General features: G+C 43.9%; 1 protein-coding gene across 1 annotated transcript in view; it reads right to left on the bottom strand.

Annotated features, from left to right (window-relative positions):
* Nucleotides 1-22458, bottom strand: part of galt (galactose-1-phosphate uridylyltransferase) — a 144167-nt gene that overhangs the window by 78351 nt on the left and 43358 nt on the right. Inside the window, exon 5 of the mRNA XM_084191512.1 lies at nucleotides 19347-19403. Within this exon, the coding sequence (XP_084047638.1) occupies nucleotides 19347-19403 (57 nt within the window). The remainder of the gene's footprint in view (nucleotides 1-19346; nucleotides 19404-22458) is intronic.

The raw sequence follows: 22458 nt of genomic DNA, 5'->3' as shown, positions 1-22458 counted from the left end.
AGAGGATCTGCAGAGAAGAATGGGAGAAACTCCCCAAATACAGGTGTGCCAAGCTTGTAGCGTCATACCCAAGAAGACTCAAGGCTTTAATCGCTGCCAAAGGTGATGCAGCCAGTCAAGAGGCTCTTGATGGGGCAGCTGTAGAACTTTTTAAGGATCAGAGGGATCAAGCCAAATCTTTTCAGCCTCCGGAGAGGGAAGAGGCGCTGTCATGCCTTCTTCACAACTGTGCGGGTTTGTGTGGACCATGTTAAGTCCTTAGTGATGTGGACACAGAGGAACTTAAAGCTCTCAACCCGCTCCGCTACAGCCCTGTTGATGTGGATGGAGGCATGCTCTCCCCTCTTTCTCCTATAGTCCACAATCAGCTGCTTGGTCTTCCTGACGTTGAGGGAGAGGCTGTTGTCCTGGCACCACACTGCTAAGTCTCTGTAGGCTCTCATCGTTTCAGTTGATCAGGCCTACCACCATCATGTCGTCAGCGAACTTGATGATGGTGTTGGAGTCGTGCGTGGCCACGTAGTCGTGGGTGAACAGGGAGTACAGGAGGGGACTAAGCACACACCTCTGAGGGGCCCCCGTGTTGAGGATCAGCATGGCGGAGGTGTTGTTGCCTACTCACCACCTGGTACTTTTTAAATCTTAGAATATATTTCATGAGATAAAAGGTAAGTCTCCCATTTGAGAGTTCAGCTTCAAAATCCATAAAAAAGCCTCTATGTTTCCTAATAAAAAAGAAACAAGGCCAGGCGATAGATAGTGAGAGGAGAGAGGGGAGAGAGGGAGGAGAGAGGATGATGGGAGGGAGGCTGGGAATAGGAGAACCTTGATGATATCATCCATTCTTTCATATCCCCTGTGGCATATAACCCAATTCATTCAGTTATTATTTAAAGCCACCCTGAAATTCTGTTTCAAGTCTCTGCTCTGTGAGCTGGTTCAGTCAGATATGCAATGTGTTCTATATCTATGGTGGATGGCCCTGCTTTCATCTCTTAATGAAAATATCCTCTTCTTACAGCAGAACTATAGGCTGCTTCATTCAGCCTCCTACTCATAGGCATTATATGGGTTCCAAATGGCACCCTAGTCCCTTTAAAGTGCACTACTTATGACCTGGGCCGTATCTCTTAAGAGTTTTCTATCCCAGAGCTCCCTATCCCAGAGCTCCCTATCCCAGAGTTCCCTATCCCAGAGTTCCCTATCCCAGAGTTCCCTATCCCAGAGTTCCCTATCCCAGAGTTCCCTATCCCAGAGTTCCCTATCCCAGAGTTCTCTATCCCAATGTGTACAGGGTGATTATAAAGTTCATAGAGGGAGAGATGACACACTGGATGGAACTATGTTATCTGGCATGTTGGAGATGAACTGATCAGTGTCATGTCTGATACTATGGAGATAAACCAGTCAGACAGTCAATATAATGGACCAAAATGCAACTCTAACGCCAAATCAGTTATATGGAGTCCCACTCCCACTGAGCCGATCATTCACGCACGCACACACACACACACACACGCACACACACAAACACACACGCACACACACACGCACACAATCGAAGCCAAAGTCCTCAGCAGCAGGAGAGACAGCTGAGACCAGCACATTGAAAGAGAGCAGAATTAACCAAAAGGTAGCTAGTAGGTCACATGACTAGTGATGGCCAGGCAGCAGAGTCAACTATGTTACAGTAAGTCAACTATGTTACAGGAAGTCAACTATGTTACAGGAAGTCAACGATGTTACAGGAAGTCAACTATGTTACAGGAAGTCAACTATGTTACAGTAAGTCAACTATGTTACAGTAAGTCAACTATGTTACAGTAAGTCAACTATGTTACAGGAAGTGAACTATGTTACAGGAAGTCAACTATGTTAGTCACCATGTTACATTAAGTAAACTACAGTGCATTCAGAAAGTATTGAAACGCATTGACTTTTTCCAGCCTTATTCTAAAATGGATTAAATTGTTTTTTTTCCCCCCTCATCAATATACACACAATACCCCATGATGACAAAGCAAAAAACAGGTTTTGATCAACTTTTTAAAAATGTATCAAAAACGGAAATATCACATTTATATAAGTATTCAGACCCTTTACTCAGTACTTTGTTGAAGCACCTTTGGCAGCGATTACAGCCTCAAGTCTTCTTGGGTATGACGCTACAAGCTTGGCACACCTGCTCTGGAGCAGGTTTTCATCAAGGATCTCTCTGTACTTTACTCCGTTCATCTTTCCCTTGATCCTGACTAGTCTCCCAGTCCCTGCCGCTGAAAAACATCCCCACAGCATGATGCTGCCACCACCATGCTTCACTGTAGGGATGGTGCCAGGTTTCCTCCAGACATAACGCTTGGCATTCAGGCCAAAGAGTTCAATCTTGGTTTCATCAGACCAGAGAATCTTGTTTCTCATGGTCAGAGAATCTTTAGGTGCCTTTTGGCAAACTCCAAGTGGGCTGTCATGTGCCTTTTACTGAAGAGTGGCTTCCGTCTGGCCACTCTACCATAAAGGCCTAATTGGTGGAGTGCTGCAGAGATGGTTGTCCTTCTGGAAGGTTCTCCCACCTCCACAGAGGAACTCTGGAGCTCTGTCAGAGTGACCATCGGGTTCTTGGTCACTGTCCTTCTCCCCCGATTGCCCAGTTTGGCCGGGCGGCCAGCTCTCGGAAGAGTCTTGGTGGTTCCAAACTTCTTCCATTTAAAAATGATGGAGGCCACTGTGTTCTTGGGGACCTTCAATGCTGCTGAAATTTTTTGGTACCCTTCCCCAGATCTGTGCCTCGACACAATCCTGTCTCAGAGCTCTACGGACAATTCCTTCGACCTCATGGCTTGGTTTTTGGCTCTGACATGCACTGTCAACAGTGGGACCTTTTACAGACCGGTGTGTGTCTTTCCAAATCATGTCCAATCAATTGAATTTACCACAGGTGGACTCCAATCAAGTTGTAGAAACATCTCAAGGATGATCAATGGAAACAGGATGCACCTGAGCTCCATTTCGAGTCTCATAGCAAAGAGTCTGAATACTTATGTAAATAAGGTATTTCTGTTTTTTATTTGGAATATATTTGCTAAAATTTCTAAAAACCTGTTTTCGCTTTGTCATTATGGGGTATTGTCTGTAGATTGATGAGGGGAAAACATCATTTAATCCTATTTAGAATAAGGCTGTAAAGTAACAAAATGTGGAAAAAGTCAACGGGGTGTGAATACTTTCCGAATGCACTGTATATTACAGTAAGTCACTATATTACAGTAAGTCACTATGTTACAGTAAGTCACTATATTACAGTAAGTCACTATATTACAGTAAGTCACTATATTACAGTAAGTCACTATATTACAGTAAGTCACTATGTTACAGTAAGTCACTATATTACAGTAAGTCACTATGTTACAGTAAGTCACTATATTACAGTAAGTCACTATGTTACAGTAAGTCACTATATTACAGTAAGTCACTATATTACAGTAAGTCACTATATTACAGTAAGACACTATATTACAGTAAGTCACTATGTTACAGTAAGTCACTATATTACAGTAAGTCACTATGTTACAGTAAGTCACTATATTACAGTAAGTCACTATATTACAGTAAGTCACTATATTACAGTAAGTCACTATATTACAGTAAGTCATTATGTTACAGTAAGTCACTATGTTACAGTAAGTCACTATATTACAGTAAGTCACTATATTACAGTAAGTCACTATATTACAGTAAGTCACTATATTACAGAAAGTCACTGTGGAAACAATGCTCCCCAAAGGCAGCACTAGCTCTAACTAACAGCAGGAGAGAGGTACTGTGGGTAAAATAATGCGTGAGGGACGCTGGGTAACATACTGTCACATGGACAGACTTTGGCACTGTACACATAGTATAGCAGTCATTACTTGGTCCTGGGATGATAGCTCAGAGGGTGAACCAGAACTCTAGTGCTGTTTTCTAGTGTTTTCTACATAGGGCTTATATCAGTTCTACACTACCGGTCAAAGGTTTTATAACACCTACTCATTCAAGGGTTTTTCTTTATTTTACTATTTTCTACATTGTAGAATAATAGTGAAGACATCAAAACTATGAAATAACACATATGGAATCATGTAGTAACCAAAAAAGTGTTAAACAAATCAAAATATATGTTATATTTGAGATTCTTCATAGAGCCACCCTTTGCCTTGATGACAGCTTTGGTCAACCAACCTTTTCCATGACCTCTAAGATTCAAGGGTCAAATGAGGAAGGAAGAGGTGGTGTTTTCTCGGTTGCGTCCAGGACATGGAACTCACCATTACATCTGGTTGGCAAGCAGGTGAATTAGGGTTGAATATTTTCCCGGTATTTTACAAATGTTCTATCCCGAGAATAAATCCCTTTTCTTACGGGTAACCCGGTATTTCCCGCCAAAACCGAAAGTGTCATTCAAAAGCATTATAAAGCATATAAATAGTCCTATGTCTGGATTTGATTAGAGCTTTGATAGAAAATTCAAGCCTGATGCTACCTGAGCCTGATGAGCCCTACAATAAAATACATTTGATGAGCCCTACATTAAAATACACTGCTTAAAAAAAAAAATTCATTTTTATGAAGTATTGCTTCTTTTAAATTTTCTTAGATATTTGCCCAAGAGCAAAATGTTTCAATGAGAGAGTGTTTATGACTACTGGTTATTTCACTGTGTGTAGTTATTTTATCATCTTATTTTTACAACAAAGCAGCGTCACTCCTCTTTGAGAGGCGTTAAAAAACTGTCAGAAGTGGGATTTGAACTCACGCCTCCAGGAGAGACTGTGACCTTAACGCAGCGCCTTAGACCGCTAAGGCCATCCTGACTACAGATGCGCTTTTGGTATGGGGATAAAGGCTATCGGGTAAAAGTAGACATGGCCTCCCGAGAGCCACAGAGACCAATAACTGCACCATAGTGACTTGCAACACAATGTAACTCCAAGTCAATCACACTTCTGTGAAATCAAACTGTCCACTTAGGAAGCAACACTGATTGACAATAAATGTCACATGATGTTGTGCAAATGGAATAGACAACAGGTGGAAATTATAGGCAATTAGCAAGACACCCCCAATAAAGAAGTGGTTCTGCAGGTGGTGACCACAGACCACTTCTCAGTTCCTATGCTTCCTGGCTGATGTTTTGGTCACTTTTGAATGCTGGCGGTGCTTTCACTCTAGTGGTAGCATGAGACGGAGTCTACAACCCACACAAGTGGCTCAGGTAGTGCAGCTCATCCAGGATGGCACATCAATGCGAGCTGTGGCAAGAAGGTTTGCTGTGTCTGTCAGCGTAGTGTCCAGAGCATGGAGGCGCTACCAGGAGACAGGCCAGTACATCAGGAGACGTGAAGGAGGCCGTAGGAGGGCAACAACCCAGCAGCAGGACCGCTATCTCCGCCTTTGTGCAAGGAGGAGCACTGCCAGAGCCCTGCAAAATTACCTCCAGCAGGCCACAAATGTGCATGTGTCTGCTCAAACGGTCAGAAACAGACTCCATGAGGGTGGTATGAGGGCCCGACGTCCACAGGTGGGGGTTGTGCTTACAGCCCAAAACCGTGCAGGACGTTTGGCATTTGCCAGAGAACACCAAGATTGGCAAATTCGCCACTGGCGCCCTGTGCTCTTCACAGATGAAAGCAGGTTCACACTGAGCACGTGACAGACGTGACAGAGTCTGGAGACGCTGTGGAGAACGTTCTGCTGCCTGCAACATCCTCCAGCATAACCGGTTTGGCGGTGGGTCAGTCATGGTGTGGGGTGGCATTTCTTTGGGGGGCCGCACAGCCCTCCATGTGCTCGCCAGAGGTAGCCTGACTGCCATTAGGTACCGAGATGAGATCCTCAGACCCCGTTGTGAGACCATATGCTGGTGCAGTTGGCCCTGGGTTCCTCCTAATGCAAGACAATGCTAGACCTCATGTGGCTGGAGTGTGTCAGCAGTTCCTGCAAGAGGAAGGCATTGATGCTATGGACTGACCCGCCCGTTCCCCAGACCTGAATCCAATTGAGCACATCTGGGACATCATGTCTTGCTCCATCCACCAACGCCACCTCATCAGGAGCATGCCCAGGCGTTGTAGGGAGGTCATACAGGCACGTGGAGGCCACACACACTACTGAGCCTCATTTTGACTTGTTTTAAGGACGTTACATCAAAGTTGGATCAGCCTGTAGTGTGGTTTTCCACTTTAAATTTTGAGGGTGACTCCAAATCCAGACCTCCATGGGTTGATATATTTGATTTCCATTGATAATTTTTGTGTGATTTTGTTGTCAGCACATTCAACTATGTAAAGAAAAAAGTATTTAATAAGATTATTTCATTCATTCAGATCTAGGATGTGTTGTTTAAGTGTTCCCTTAATTTTTTTGAGCAGTGTACATTTTATGAGCCCTACATTAAAATACATTTGATGAGCCCTACATTAAATATGTTTTATGAGCCCAAGCCTAAAAAACCCAAATGATTGTGCCGTTTTCCAATACATACAGTGAGGGAAAAAAGTATTTGATCCCCTGCTGATTTTGTACGTTTGCCCACTGACAAAGAAATGGTCAGCCTATAATTTTAATGGTAGGTTTATTTGAACAGTGAGAGACAGAATAACAACAACAAAAATCCAGAAAAACGCATTTTAAAAATGTTATAAATTGATTTGCATTTTAATGAGGGAAATAAGTATTTGACCCCCTCTCAATCAGAAAGATTTCTGGCTCCCAGGTGTCTTTTACAAAGGTAACGAGCTGAGATTAGGAGCACACTCTTAAAGGGAGTGGAAACATTATTACATTTACATTTTAGTCATTTAGCAGACGCTCTTAACCAGAGCGACTTACAGGAGCAATTAGGGTTAAGTGCCTTGCTCAAGGGCACATTAACGTCATTTAGCAGACGCTCTTAGCCAGAGCGACTCACAAATTGGTGCGTTCACCCTATAGCCAGTGGGATAACCACTTTACAATTTGGGGGGGGGGGGGGGGGGGGGGTTAGAAGGAATACTTTAGCCTATCCCAGGTATTCCTTAAAGAGGTGGGGTTTCAAATGTCTCCGGAAGGTGGTGAGTGACTCCGCTGTCCTGGCGTCGTGAGGGAGCTTGTTCCACCATTGGGGTGCCAGAGCAGCGAACAGTTTTGACTGGGCTGAGGGGGAGCTGTGCTTCCGCAGAGGAAGGGGAGCCAGCAGGCCAGAGGTGGATGAACGCAATGTCCTCGTTTGGGTGTAGGGACTGATCAGAGCCTGAATTATGCTTTGGGGGTGTTTTTCTGCTAAGGGGACAGGACAACTTCTCCGCATCAAAGGGACGATGGACGGGGCCATGTACCGTCAAATCTTGGGTGAGAACCTCCTTCCCTCAGCCAGGGCATTGAAAATGGGTCGTGGATGGGTATTCCAGCAAGACAATGACCCAAAACACACAGCCAAGGCAACAAAGGAGTGGCTCAAGAAGAAGCACATTAAGGTCCTGGAGTGGCCCAGCCAGTCTCCAGACCTTAATCCCATAGAAAATCTGTGGAGGGAGCTGAAGGTTTGAGTTGCCAAACGTCAGCCTCGAAACCTTAATGACTTGGAGAAGATCTGCAAAGAGGAGTGGGACAAAATCCCTCCTGAGATGTGTGCAAACCTGGTGGCCAACTACAAGAAACATCTGACCTCTGTGATTGCCAACAAGGGTTTTGCCACCAAGTACTAAGTCATGTTTTGCAGAGGGGTCAAATACTTATTTCCCTAATTAAAATGCAAATCAATTTATAACATTTTTGACAGTCGGTTTTCTGGATTTTTGTTGTTGTTATTCTGTCTCTCACTGTTCAAATAAACCTACCATTAAAATTATAGACTGATCATGTCTTTGTCAGTGGGCCAACGTACAAAATCAGCAAGGGATCAAATACTTTTTTCCCTCACTGTATATATTATTTATTTCCTCCCTGTTTTGCATGATATTTTGGCATTCATTTTTGTCACATATTAGTTTGCAAACAATGTAACAAATAAAATAATAAAAACATTGAGTTAATAAAAGCCACATACTCAAGAAAGCAAAAAAGAGACCAGGTGTTTCAGCTCAGTGCTTTCTGTGGTGGTGGGGGAGCCAGGGGATTGGTAATGTTCTCTAGTTGCACCGTGATTTGGCTCAGTGTTCTGTCACTCATGGGGACACCACGTCACCGCAAAATCTAAGGGGAGAGCTCGAAAATTCAAGCCCCTTGGGATTTACATTAGAAGTGCCCATCCAAGGTCATTGGCCACAGATAAAATGACGATCACGTTATATCTACCGTAGCTTTGATTGGACTGATCATGTCAACATCATACTTTCAAAATCTGAGCTAGCAAGCTAGACAAGCAGTCATCATCATGAATCAAGTCGACAATCTACTGGCAAATCATTTTCAATCCTTGTCATATGAAGAGAAATTATGAAGAGAAATTATAGAGAAAACGTATCGGTGCTCATTGGCCATTGGACATAAACATTACACAAAAAGTTGCAAATTCAACAATGAGTGGTTTGGAAGGAATCAGTGGCTAACTGCAAGCATTGCAAAGCAATCACTAGCCTGCTGTTCAGTGGAGTGGGTTTGTGGACCAAGTCTGGGTTTAAGGGCCTCTTTTCCAAGCTTAAAAGGATAAAAACATTCACTCGCAACACACCATGGGCCAGAAAAGGTTGATTACATTGGCCATGCTGTCAATGACTTCTGCCACGTTCAAAACAACTGGAAACTCGAAACTAGGAAATCTTAGACATCAGTAGAAGCACGGTGGCTAGGAAAAACTCCCTAGAAAGGCAGAAACCTAGGAAGAAACCTAGAGAGGTACCTAGCCTAATGTTCTGACTTGGTGGTGCACATGCACCCTATAGCCTGTTTTAGAGAAATGTAATCTGTCTGCTAAATTACTAAAATGTAAAAATGTAAATATTGTAAGAGCTTTCATTGTCTGCTTATATGCCCCCTTTATTTATCCTACGGTTCTGACTTGGTGTACAGGGAGAACACTGTAAGAACGGCCCATGTTCTGAATTCTGTCGCTGTACATTTCAAAAGTGCTGAACAAATAGTTATATTAACTACTTCTGTCTCAGCTCGCTCATTAATGTCTTAATTGAAATTACGGATTGCCTCTTATCCGCTCGTCGTCCCTTTATGCCGTAGTTTGTACAGCTCAATTGTCAGTAGAAACCACATTTGTTTAAGCAAGTCAGCCATATCGGCTATGTTTCTTTTTTAAAGTTAGTAAATGAGGCTGAATGGACTGTTTCGCTGCCAGACAAGGCTCCGCTGATAGCCAGGTGTAGCGGTGGTAAGGATACACAGCTAGCTAGTTTTGCCTTCAGTCATTGTAACCAAAGAAGTCATTGCATTCCCTTTATATCTACGTTAACGTTGTCGCTAGCTTGATAACGTTAGTTAATGTTGGCGAACGGTGCCATTATATTGTCGATATTAGCGGACACTACCGTTAGCTAACATTAACTAGTTAGCAAATTATCTAGCTAGCTAACGTTAGGTCAGAGACAACTAACTATCCAAGATATCACCTCGCTACCTGGCTAGCTACAGATTTGTGACCTTCGGCAACGCGACACCGTTAACAACTTGCTACAGGCTTGCTAGTTAGCATTACATTCCTCCTGCTAATAGCCTCTTCGCTCTGGGAGACCTGTAACTTACAGAGAGCGAAGAGGCTATCCTGCTAGCTGACGTTTCCAATAATAGATTTTCCTGTCAGCGAACACGTCTAGGTGTAAGTCCTCAAAGTTGTGACGATTGCTACATAGTCAGTTATTTAGCTAGCTAGCTATTAATGACTATGCCACAAATACTAATATCTGGCTATACATTGCTTTGAACTTGCTACCTAGTTAACGTTATCAACCAGAGAGACATTCAGGTCTTACCTATCTACGATTACTAGCTAGTTGTCTAATGCTAGCTGTAAACAACAGAGTTGATTGACTATTTTAAAAAGGCCTTGATGAGTAGATTAACTAGCTAGCTAGTTAACGATAATATTTGAAACAATCCAGTCCTGATTAGATGTATAATTTACAAAGCGTTATTTGCTTCTAGCAGTGTAGACCTGATATAAAAAAAAGAAATGTAACCACATTTTTAAGATCAAGGATATCCACCTGTAATCCACCAACACATTTGAAAATACAAACAAACCCAATCAAAGTAAGCACAGAATAACATGTTTTTGTACATTCACCACCTTGTAAATCTCAGTGGCCCCCTTTGGACTCAGAGTTTTATGTTTTTTAACACTAACTGACATTTCCTAAAATCTAGAGCAACATATGACCAATTAGGATGTGGTGGCTGGCCTTAAATGAAAACAAATCAAGTAAAATAAATAATAATAATAATAACAATAATATATATATATTTTTTACATAGTGGTAAAGCCATTCCCCCTCTCTCTCTCTCTCTCTCTCCCCCCTCTCTCTCCCCCCTCTCTCTCTCTCCCTCCCCCTCTCTCCCCCCTCTCTCTCTCTCTCTCTCCCCCCTCCCTCTCTCTCTCTCCCTCCCCCCTCTCTCTCTCTCCCTCCCCCCTCTCTCCCATTCCCCCTCTCCCCTCTCTCTCTCTCCCCCCTCTCTCCCATTCCCCCTCTCTCCTTCTCTCTCCCAGTGTGAAGGCTGTGTATAATGAGTGCTACAACACTCTGATGGTCATCAATGAGCAGGACAAACTGCACTGGTGGAAGAACACCTACAGACTTGGCATGCCCACTGCCTGGCCTCCGCTCCAGGAGCAACACTCACAGGGCTAATGGGAGTTAATGGGTCCTAATGGAGTGGACTGTGATACAGGATGACGTGGACTTCAGACCCTGGGTTATTGTCACAGCTAGTCTAATGTAGTGAACAGTGTTACAAGCTAATGTAGCACACTGTTTAACAGTAGTGTATAGTCCAACAATGTGACCATTATTAGAGACTGCTGGAGGGCAATATACTGGTCAGGTCTGCCTCGTTGTTCAATGGAGTCTAAAGTAGAGAACATGTGACCATTATTAGAGACTGCTTTCAGGAGTGGACACCAGAAAAGAAAAGCAACAAAGGAAGACAGAGAAAGAGGTAGAGGCACAGTAGAGGAGAGCATGTCTCCCTCTGTCTTTATTACCTCATGCTACAGTACAACTATCACCATCACTCACCATATATCACTATCACTCACCATCCATCACTATCACTCACCATCCATCACTATCACTCACCACCAATCACTATCACACACCATCACTCACCACCTATCACTATCACTCACCATCCATCACTATCACTCACCACCTATCACTATCACACACCATCACTCACCACCTATCACTATCACTCACCATCCATCACTATCACTCACCACCTATCACTATCACTCACCACCTATCACTATCCCTCACCACCTATCACTATCACTCACCATATATCATTATCCCTCACCACCTATCACTATCACTCACCATCACTCACCATATATCACTATCACTCACCACCTATCACTATCACACACCACCTATCACTATCCCTCACCATCTATCACCATCACTCACCATATATCATTATCCCTCACCACCTATCACTATCACACACCATCACTCACCATATATCACTATCACTCACCATCACTCACCATCTATCACTATCACTCACCACCTATCACTATCACACACCACCTATCACTATCACTCACCATCTATCACTATCACTCACCACCTATCACTATCACACACCACCTATCACCATCACTCACCACCTATCACCATCACTCACCACCTATCACTATCACTCACCAGCTATCACTATCCCTCACCACCTATCACTATCACTCACCACCTATCACTATCACTCACCACCTATCACTATCACTCACCACCTATCACTATCACTCACCATCACTCACCAACTATCACCATCACACACCACCTATCACCATCACTCACCATATATCATTATCCCTCACTACCTATCACTATCACACACCATCACTCACTATCTATCACTATCACTCACCACCAATAACTATCACTCACCATCTATCACCATCACTCACCATATATCACTATCACTCACCACCTATCACTAACCACCTATCACTATCACTCACTTCTATCACTATCACTCACCATCTATCACTATCACTCACCATCTATCACTATCACTCAACACCTATCACTATCACTCAACACCTATCACTATCACTCACCACCTATCACTAACCACCTATCACTATCACTCACCACCTATCACTATCACTCACCATCTATCACTATCACTCACCACCAATCACTATCACTCACCATCTATCACTATCACTCACCACCAATCACTATCACTCACCATCTATCACAATCACTCACCACCTATCACTATCACTCACCACCTATCACTATCACTCACATCTAACACTATCACTCACATCTAACACTATCACTCACATCTAACACTATCACTCACCATCTCATTATGATAAATCATCAATTCCTAATTACTTCTTTTAGATAGTGTATGGCTGATTTACAGGTATGTCTCCTGTGTCTGTGTGGATGGATGCATCCCAGTTGGGGGTGAACTGGGAGCACAGCGGAGGGACAGAGGAGACGGCAACAGAGAGGCTTCGTCCTGAGCCACCTGCTACAAATCAGGTTTGAGGAGTTAGCGAGGTAACGTTGGTTAACTCAGTTCAATTCAGGATAACCGGCAACATCACCTTTTAGCCAGGTCCATATGTATTCCATCGAATCCTTCAGAACGACCCTCCTCCGGGGCAGACCAATCAGGGCTAACTCCATGTATCCTGAATAATATGTCTGACCAATGAAATTAGATAACCTCCCTCTCGCAAAGACTGAGTCATCCTCCCCTTCATTGGATGGAGATGAGTGATTCAATATTTAATTAAATCAAATATTTTTTTGGTGTGTAAAAAATAGGTCATGTTAAAGTACCGATCACATGACACATTTAGTAAGGACAGCATCTAGGTTCCAAACTCACAGCCACAACCAACAATATACTAGTGGTACTCTGGTCCTCTGGTCCTCTGGTGTCCCAGGTCTGTAGCTCAAATGGTAGAGCATGGCACTTGTAACGCCAGGGTAGTGGGTTCGATCCCCGGGACCACCCATACGTAAAAATGTATGCACACATGACTGTAAGTCACTTTGGATAAAAGCGTCTGCTAAATGGCATATTATTATTATTATTATTATTATTATTATTATTATATAATCCATAGACGGCAGTTCCCATTCAAGTGAAGACTGGTAGCCATTGCTAGTGTTTGGCCACAACGCAACAAGCTGTTCAACAAGAAGTGATAGGAGTGGGAAAGGGTGCTAGTGCATTGATAAGCAACACCAAACCATAATGACAGGTAACAAGGCACTTCTAAAAACCTATTTCACACCATAGCCTGATGAATTTGCAAGATAACTTTTCTTTCATTTTGTTTTCGGCACAAATGAAAATGTGGCTCTGACTCTCCCATGGATTGATGTTTCAGCATTGTCTCAATGAAGAGTTCAGCGTTCGACTAGCCATGTGAGACACGCAGTTACGAGCCTGCTGCAATTAGTGGCAGGCGGACGGGCAATATAAATTGTCGTGGTACGGATGAAGCCTGACCTGGAATGTGAAGCTAATTGAAGCTGGCGCGCTTTAGAAAAGCCTGAGTAGATCTAGCTTGCTTCGTAGTACACCACTCTGGTCACATACACAGTGAGACATCTCTTCATTTAAAGACTCAATCATGGACACTCTTACTGCCAGTTGTGGCTGCTTCGCGTGATGTGTTGTTGTCTCTACCTTCTTGCCCTTTGTGCTGTTGTCTGTTCCCAATAATGTTTGTACCATGTTGTGTTGCTACCATGTTGTTGTCATGTTGTGTTGCTACCATGATATGTTGTAATGTGTTGCTGCATGCTATGTTGTTGTCTTAGGTCTCTCTTTATGTAGTGTTGTGGTGTCTCTCTTTATGTAGTGTTGTGGCGTCTCTTTATGTAGTGTTGTGGTGTCTCTCTTTATGTAGTGTTGTGGTGTCTCTCTTTATGTAGTGTTGTGGTGTCTCTCTTTATGTAGTGTTGTGGTGTCTCTCTTTATGTAGTGTTGTGGTGTCTCTTTATGTAGTGTTGTGGTGTCTCTCTTTATGTAGTGTTGTGGTGTCTCTCTTTATGTAGTGTTGTGGCGTCTCTCTTTATGTAGTGTTGTGGTGTCTCTCTTTATGTAGTGTTGTGGCGTCTCTCTTTATGTAGTGTTGTGGTGTCTCTCTTTAAGTAGTGTTGTGGTGTCTCTCTTTATGTAGTGTTGTGGTGTCTCTCTTTATGTAGTGTTGTGGTGTCTCTTTATGTAGTGTTGTGGTGTCTCTCTTTATGTAGTGTTGTGGTGTCTCTCTTTATGTAGTGTTGTGGCGTCTCTCTTTATGTAGTGTTGTGGCGTCTCTCTTTATGTAGTGTTGTGGCGTCTCTCTTTATGTAGTGTTGTGGTGTCTCTCTTTATGTAGTGTTGTGGTGTCTCTCTTTATGTAGTGTTGTGGCGTCTCTTTATGTAGTGTTGTGGTGTCTCTCTTTATGTAGTGTTGTGGTGTCTCTCTTTATGTAGTGTTGTGGTGTCTCTCTTTATGTAGTGTTGTGGTGTCTCTCTTTATGTAGTGTTGTGGTGTCTCTCTTTATGTAGTGTTGTGGTGTCTCTCTTTATGTAGTGTTGTGGTGTCTCTCTTTATGTAGTGTTGTGGCATCTCTCTTTATGTAGTGTTGTGGTGTCTCTCTTTATGTAGTGTTGTGGCATCTCTCTTTATGTAGTGTTGTGGCGTCTCTCTTTATGTAGTGTTGTGGCGTCTCTTTATGTAGTGTTGTGGTGTCTCTCTTTATGTAGTGTTGTGGTGTCTCTCTTTATGTAGTGTTGTGGTGTCTCTCTTTATGTAGTGTTGTGGTGTCTCTCTTTATGTAGTGTTGTGGCGTCTCTCTTTATGTAGTGTTGTGGTGTCTCTTTATGTAGTGTTGTGGCGTCTCTCTTTATGTAGTGTTGTGGCGTCTCTCTTTATGTAGTGTTGTGGTGTCTCTCTTTATGTAGTGTTGTGGTGTCTCTTTATGTAGTGTTGTGGTGTCTCTCTTTATGTAGTGTTGTGGTGTCTCTTTATGTAGTGTTGTGGTGTCTCTCTTTATGTAGTGTTGTGGTGTCTCTCTTTATGTAGTGTTGTGGTGTCTCTCTTTATGTAGTGTTGTGGTGTCTCTCTTTATGTAGTGTTGTGGTGTCTCTCTTTAAGTAGTGTTGTGGTGTCTCTCTTTATGTAGTGTTGTGGTGTCTCTCTTTAAGTAGTGTTGTGGTGTCTCTCTTTATGTAGTGTTGTGGTGTCTCTCTTTATGTAGTGTTGTGGTGTCTCTTGTTGTGATGTGTGTATTGTCCTATATTTTTATTTTTAATCCCAGCCCCCGTCCCTGCAGGAGGCCTTTTACCTTTTGGTAGGCCGTCATTGTAAATAAGAATTTGACTTGCCCAGTTAAATAAAGGTTAAATAAAAAAATAAAAACACACACTAACCCCCATTCCCTTGTATCTCTCTGTTAATCTAATGGCTGGGATGCCAGGGAGATGTTCAATTAGGAGACGTACGGAGTCAACTCCACCTATGGCTTCCTCTCCATGTACACGTGAGTACCCTCCCCTCAGCTCATCAATGTCTCAATCTCTTTTTAGAAGGTTTAGTAATGCATTATTTGCCTGCCAGAGTACCTGTATTTATACTGGTATGCCTTACTGATAAGATCATGTCAGTATTCTCTCCTTCCCATCTATCCCCCCTCAGTGTTCCTCTGGAGAGGCCTGCCTCAGATGAATGAGACCGAGGGCAACCCCCCAGTAACACCACCTGGTCTCAATGAAGAACGATGAAGACAAGACTGAGGAGTACAAGTACAGTACCATGGTCTAAGAGGAGACATGAGGGCAGGTGGGTCACCGGAGGAATCACAGGCATACACATACAGAGATGGGCAACTCTAGTTTTCTGAATGCAATTAGTTTAATCAGGTGTGTTAGCTGGGGCTGTGGAAAAGGATGACCCAATCAGGCCCCAGAGGGCTGGAGTACCACGATGAGGATGACCCAATCAGGCCCCAGAGGACTGGAGTACCACGATGAGGATGATCCAATCAGGACCCAGAGGACTGGAGTACCACGATGAGGATGACCCAATCAGGCCCCAGAGGACACCTCGTATTGGACGTTCTAACTCATTTCTACCAGCATGTTAAATGTGCAACCAGAGGAAAAAAAACTCTAGACCACCTTTACTCCACACACAGAGACGCATACAAAGCTCTCCCCCGCCCTCCATTTGGCAAATCTGACCATAACTCTATCCTCCTGATTCCTGCTTATAAGCAAAAACTAAAGCAGGAAGCACCAGTGACTCGGTTAATAAAAAAGTGGTCAGATGACGCAGATGCTAAGCTACAGGACTGTTTTGCTAGCACAGACTGGAACATGTTCCGGGATTCTTCAGATAGCATTGAGGAGTACACCACATCAGTCACTGGCTTCATCAATAAGTGCATCGATGACGTCGTCCCCACAGTGACCATACGTACAGACCCCAACCAGAAACCATGGATTACAGGAAACATCCGCACTGATCTAAAGGGTAGAGCTGCCGCTTTCAAGGAGCGGGACTCTAACACGGACGCTTATAAGAAATCCCGCTATGCCCTCTGACGAACCATCAAACAGGCAAAGAGTCAATACAGGACTAAGATTGAATCGTACTACACTGGCTCTGACGCTCGTCGGATGTGGCAGGGCTTGAAAACTATTACGGACTACAAAAGGGAAGCACAGCCGCGAGCTTCCCAGTGACACAAGACTTTCAGACGAGCTAAACCACTTCTATGCTCGCTTCGAGGCAAGCAACACTGAAGCATGCATGAGAGCACCAGCTGTTCCGGATGACTATGTGATCACGCTCTCCGTAGCTGATGTGAGTAAGACTTTTAAGCAGGTCAACATTCACAAGGCTGCAGGGCCAGATGGATTACCAGGACGTGTACTCCGAGCATGTGCTGACCAACAACCGACATTTTCAACATGTCCCTGACTGAGTCTGTAATACCAACATGTTTCAAGCAGACCACCATAGTCCCTGTGCCCAAGGACTCTAAGATAACCTGCCTAAATGACTACCGACCCGTAGCACTGACGTCTGTAGCCATGAAGTGCTTTGAAAGGCTGGTCATGGCTCACATCAACACCATTATCCCAGAAACCCTAGACCCACTCCAATTTGCATACCGCCCTAACAGATCCACAGATGATGCAATCTCTATTGCACTCCACACTGCCCTTTCCCACCTGGACAAGAGGAACACCAATGTGAGAATGCTATTCATTGACTACAGCTCAGCATTCAACACCATAGTGCCCTCAAAGCTCATCACTAAGCTAAGGACACTGGGACTAAACACCTCCCTCTGCAACTGGATCCTGGACATCCTGACGGGCCGCCCCCAGGTGGTAAGGGTAGGTAACAACACATCTGCCACACTGATCCTCAACACGGGGGCCCCTCAGGGGTGCATGCTCAGTTCCCTCCTGTACTCCCTGTTCAACCATGACTGCATGGCCAGGCACAACTCCAACACCATCATTAAGTTTGCCGACGACACAACAGTGGTAGGCCTGATCACCGACAACGATGAGACAGCCTATAGGGAGGAGGTCAGAGACCTGGCCGTGTGGTGCCAGGATATCAACCTTTCCCTCAACGTGACCAAGACAAAGGAGATGATTGTGGACTACAGGAAAAAAAAGAGGACTGAGCACGCCCCCATTCTCATCGACGGGGCTGTAGTGGAACAGGTTGAGAGCTTCAAGTTCCTTGGTGTCCACATCACCAACGAACTATCATGGTCCAAACACACCAAGACAGTCGTGAAGAGGGCACGACAAAGCCTATTCCCCCTCAGGAGACTGAAAGATTTGGCATGGGCCCTCAGATCCTCAAAAGATTCTACAGCTGCACCATCGAGAGCATCCTGACTGGTTGCATCACCGCCTGGTATGGCAACTGCTTGGCCTCCGACCGCAAGGCACTACAGAGGGTAGTGCGTACGGCCCAGTACATCACTGGGGCCAAGCTTCCTGCCATCCAGGACCTCTATACCAGGCGGTGTCAGAGGAAGGCCCTCAAAATTGTCAAAGACTCCAGCCACCCTAGTCATAGACTGTTCTCTCTGCTACCGCACGGCAAGCGGTACCGGAGCGCCAAGTCTAGGTCCAAAAGACTTCTCAACAGCTTCTACCTCCAAGCCATAAGACTCCTGAACAGCTAATCATGGCTACCCGGACTATTTGCACTGCCCCTCCCACCCCATCTTTTTACGCTGCTGCTACTCTGCTAATTATTTATGCATAGTCACTTTAACTCTACCCACATGTACATATTACCTCAACTACCTCAACTAGCCGGTGCCCCCGCACATTGACTCTGCACCGGTACCCCCTGTATATATAGCCTCCCTACTGTTATTTTATTTTACTTCTGCTCTTTTTTTCTCAACACTTTTTGTTGTTGTTTTATTTTACTTTTTTATTTAAAATAAATGCACTGTTGGTTAAGGGCTTGTAAGTAAGCATTTCCCTGTAATGTCTGCACCTGTTGTATTCGGCGCATGTGACCAATAAAATTTGATTTGATTTGATTTGGTGATTGGACTGAGTAAACAGACATCTTGCTGCTACCACATTTAACAATGTGTGATTCATTTCATCATCAGTTAAAATAAAGTGAATCATCTTTGTTTCATATTCTTGTTTGTTTTTGCTACGGAGGTCCAGTAGGGGAATATGAATAGTACCTGAATGAGCTTCATCTTCCTCTTCCTCTTTCAGGCTGGCTTACCTGGCAGTAAGGATGGGGGTTGGAACAGGCTGGCTTACCTAGCAGTGAGGATGGGGGTTGGAACAGGCTGGTTTACCTGGCAGTGAGGATGAGGGTTGGAACAGGCTGGTTTACCTGGCAGTGAGGATGGGGGTTGGAACAGGCTGGTTTACCTGGCAGTGAGGATGGGGGTTGGAACAGGCTGGTTTACCTGGCAGTGAGGATGAGGGTTGGAACAGGCTGGTTTACCTGGCAGTGAGGATGAGGGTTGGAACAGGCTGGTTTACCTGGCAGTAAGGATGGGGGTTGGAACAGGCTGGTTTACCTGGCAGTGAGGATGAGGGTTGGAACAGGCTGGTTTACCTGGCAGTAAGGATGGGGGTTGGAACAGGCTGGTTTACCTGGCAGTAAGGATGGGGGTTGGAACAGGCTGGCTTACCTGGCAGTGAGGATGGGGGTTGGAACAGCCCATCATGGCTCCTTTATTCTCAAAGATCTGAAACAAGTTAAAGATAGGTCTTAGTCTAGTATGGTAATCATGTATGGTTAAAGCCAGGTATGAACATACGGTTGTGATTACATTTCAGAGTCGCTGAAAAGACACAAGGATTCCCCCACCACACATACACCCAGACTCCACCAACTATACACACACCCTGTGAGGAAGCATCCTTTTGGAGGGAAGTTAAAGAATTCCCCTGTCCGTCCCCAGAGGGTGAGAGAAGACAGGAAGTTAAAGACTTCCCCTGTCCGTCCCCAGAGGGTGAGAGAAGAGGACAGGAGGTTAAAGACTTCCCCTGTCTGTCCCCAGAGGGTGAGAGAAGAGGTCAGTACCCTGCCCTGAACCTTAGTCAAAGTTACTAGCCAGCTACCACCCGGTACTCAACCCTACACCTTAGAGACTGCTGCCCTATGTACAGAGTCATTAAAAACTGGTAACTTTAATAATGTTTACATAATGTTTTACCCACTTCATATGTACAGTATATACTGTATTCTAGTCATGGTTCATCCTATATAACTACTGATGTCTCACTATTATATGTATGTACTGTATGTTATTCCGGATATCTTAATTGTAATTTTTGGGGATTTGTGTGTATTGTTTTGTATTGTTAGCTATACTGCCCTCTTAGAGCTAGAAACATAAGCATTTCACCTGCCATAACATCTGCAAAATATGTGTATGACTAATACAATTGGATTTGATTTGACGTCATAATAACATCCGATGGTCTCTGAATCTCCTGGCTGTAGGCCTCCTTCTCTATGTTTTGTTGACAGCAACTCTCCTCTGCCCTCGTGCTTCCCAGGGAATGAACACCTGGGGCCATATGTATTGATGGGAATTGTTTTGTAAACTATGGGATAAACAAAGTTAAAATCACAGACGTGACGAACAGATAGTCGGGATTATCTGTTGCTAGGCAAGAACTTGAATGGTTCCTTTCACTGGCTTTGGGTGTGTGTGTGAAGTGGGGATCTGACCTAGGGTCGAATTGCTCGCTCTTACCTAATCCATGGCTGTCCTACCTTAGAGACTGAAACCAGACTGTTGCCTAATGCATCTCTCCTCAAACAAAGTAGAGAGAGAGCAGCGCCAGAGTTGAACAGAGTTTAGACTAATCCTGAGGAATTACAGCATGACGGGAGGGAAAAGAAGAGTGGGGTTGGGTATGTGTGGACCTGTCATGTCCAACAACCAATCTTTAGGTCAAGGTAGGGAGCGCCGGGGTTGAACAGAGTTTAAACTGAAGATGAGTGTTTTTGCATAACAAGGGCGTGATTACATTTACATTACATTTTAGTAATTTAGCAGACGCTCTTATTGATTGTAATAATATTGTTTCTAAACTGAATGAAAGTCAAATTTACCCCTATCATAGACTAAGGAAGTGGGCAGAGCGGTAGAGAGAGGGAAACTGAAGATAATGGTAGGGGAACCTAAGAGGGAGGGGCTTTGAGCTAGGATGTATGTGAATGCGACTATATAGACAGAGAGCGGAGAGAGAGACGGGAGCTGCTCTGCAGATCATCTTGGCTTCTGTTACTCTGTGTAATAAAGTCTATTTTGATTCTACAAAAACTCTGGAAGAACTTTTTAATAAGTATTGTGATAATTTTCCGCATCATATTGGCGACCCCTGCAGGACGGGAAAGAGATCATTGAGTACTTCGCCATCGGATAAAGTTTGGACGAATCACACACAAAAATACAGTGGCCACTATTAATACAGGTAAGCAAAGTTCTTACTTTTAGCATAGAAATTGTATGATACGATCAAGCCGAATCTGAGGGTAAGGTATGGAAGGGGTCTCTCCAGTATTAAGGACTACATTTAGCAAAAGTACAGAGTTTTTGTTGGAATGAGAAATAAGCATGCATGCAATGTTATTGTTGATAAGTGTAAATAAGTTAAATCCTGTGGATACCGCTGTGGAGAGCTAAGGTTAGCACTCCAGAGGACTGAACGGGCAGGTGGCCAAGAGTTGTACATATGATTGAGAGGGCCTACGGTTACCGCTCTAACGTGGGGTTCATTGTTAGAGGCGGCTCAGGTAGGTGGTGCATCATCCTGTGGTGTGGTGATGCAAAAGTTAGACAGGGCCAATCGGGTAAAAGAGTAGGTCATCCTGAGTAGATGACACCATCAATTGGAAGTAGCTCCGGTCATCCAGAATAGGTGGATGGTTGTGAAATAGCCACTAGGGCTTCAAAATATACAGAAAGTGTTAAATAGAGTAGGTCTGCTCATCTCGTGCGGGTGAATGGTTTGCTGTGGTTCATTCAATTGTGATTAAGTTGTATGTTTCATTTGTCTCATTCAAGTTGCTCATTTGGTCAGCTTGATCAATTAGTTTGGTTTGATTGTTTTGTCTGACTCGTTTCGTACAAGACTGGTTTGTTGGACCTGCTTGGGTTTATGAAAGGGAACTCTTTCATCTTTGTCCACTGGTCTGACTCAATTCATGCATTCAATCTGTCCAATTCACTTAGTTGTTCATCTGATGGATTTGTTCAAACGTCTGATTCATTTGTTCGTCCTGCTGGTCATTCTGTCTGATTCATTTAAGCAAGAGCAGCTGCTCATCTGTGTGAGAGATCGGACAATAATAAGAAATCCTGCAAATAATAGCCTTTTCTGTGTTGAGGGAGTGTCAGGAGAGGGACTATATTTGAGGTTGCTTGAAGCTTCTATGGCTGGTGGAGAAAGGGCATGCCCAATCTCGCATTAGGAAGAGGAGAATTAATGGTATGTGGATATTCATTTATCAGCTGAGTGTGGAAAATTCACGTTACCAGGAGGGGTATGAGAAATCCGGAACAGGTCGCGTGTACAGGTGTGATCGTATGACGTCTACACATTGTATTTCGGCCAATCTTTTAGGGTGTGTTTCTGACATTATATTTGGAAAGTTTGGAGGTGATGTAGGATTATGGTAAAATTGACCACAGTAAAATAATAGCTGGGATAGGGTTAACATTCCAAATTTGGGCCCTTTGATAGAATAAAATATTCCTGTAGGTACAAATAGTGATTAAGCGCGTT

The sequence above is a fragment of the Coregonus lavaretus genome, assembly GCF_964263955.1.
Source record: "Coregonus lavaretus genome assembly, contig: HAP1_SCAFFOLD_567, whole genome shotgun sequence".
Classification (NCBI taxonomy): Eukaryota; Metazoa; Chordata; class Actinopteri; order Salmoniformes; family Salmonidae; genus Coregonus; species Coregonus lavaretus.
This window is presented reverse-complemented; position numbering and strand designations above follow the sequence as displayed.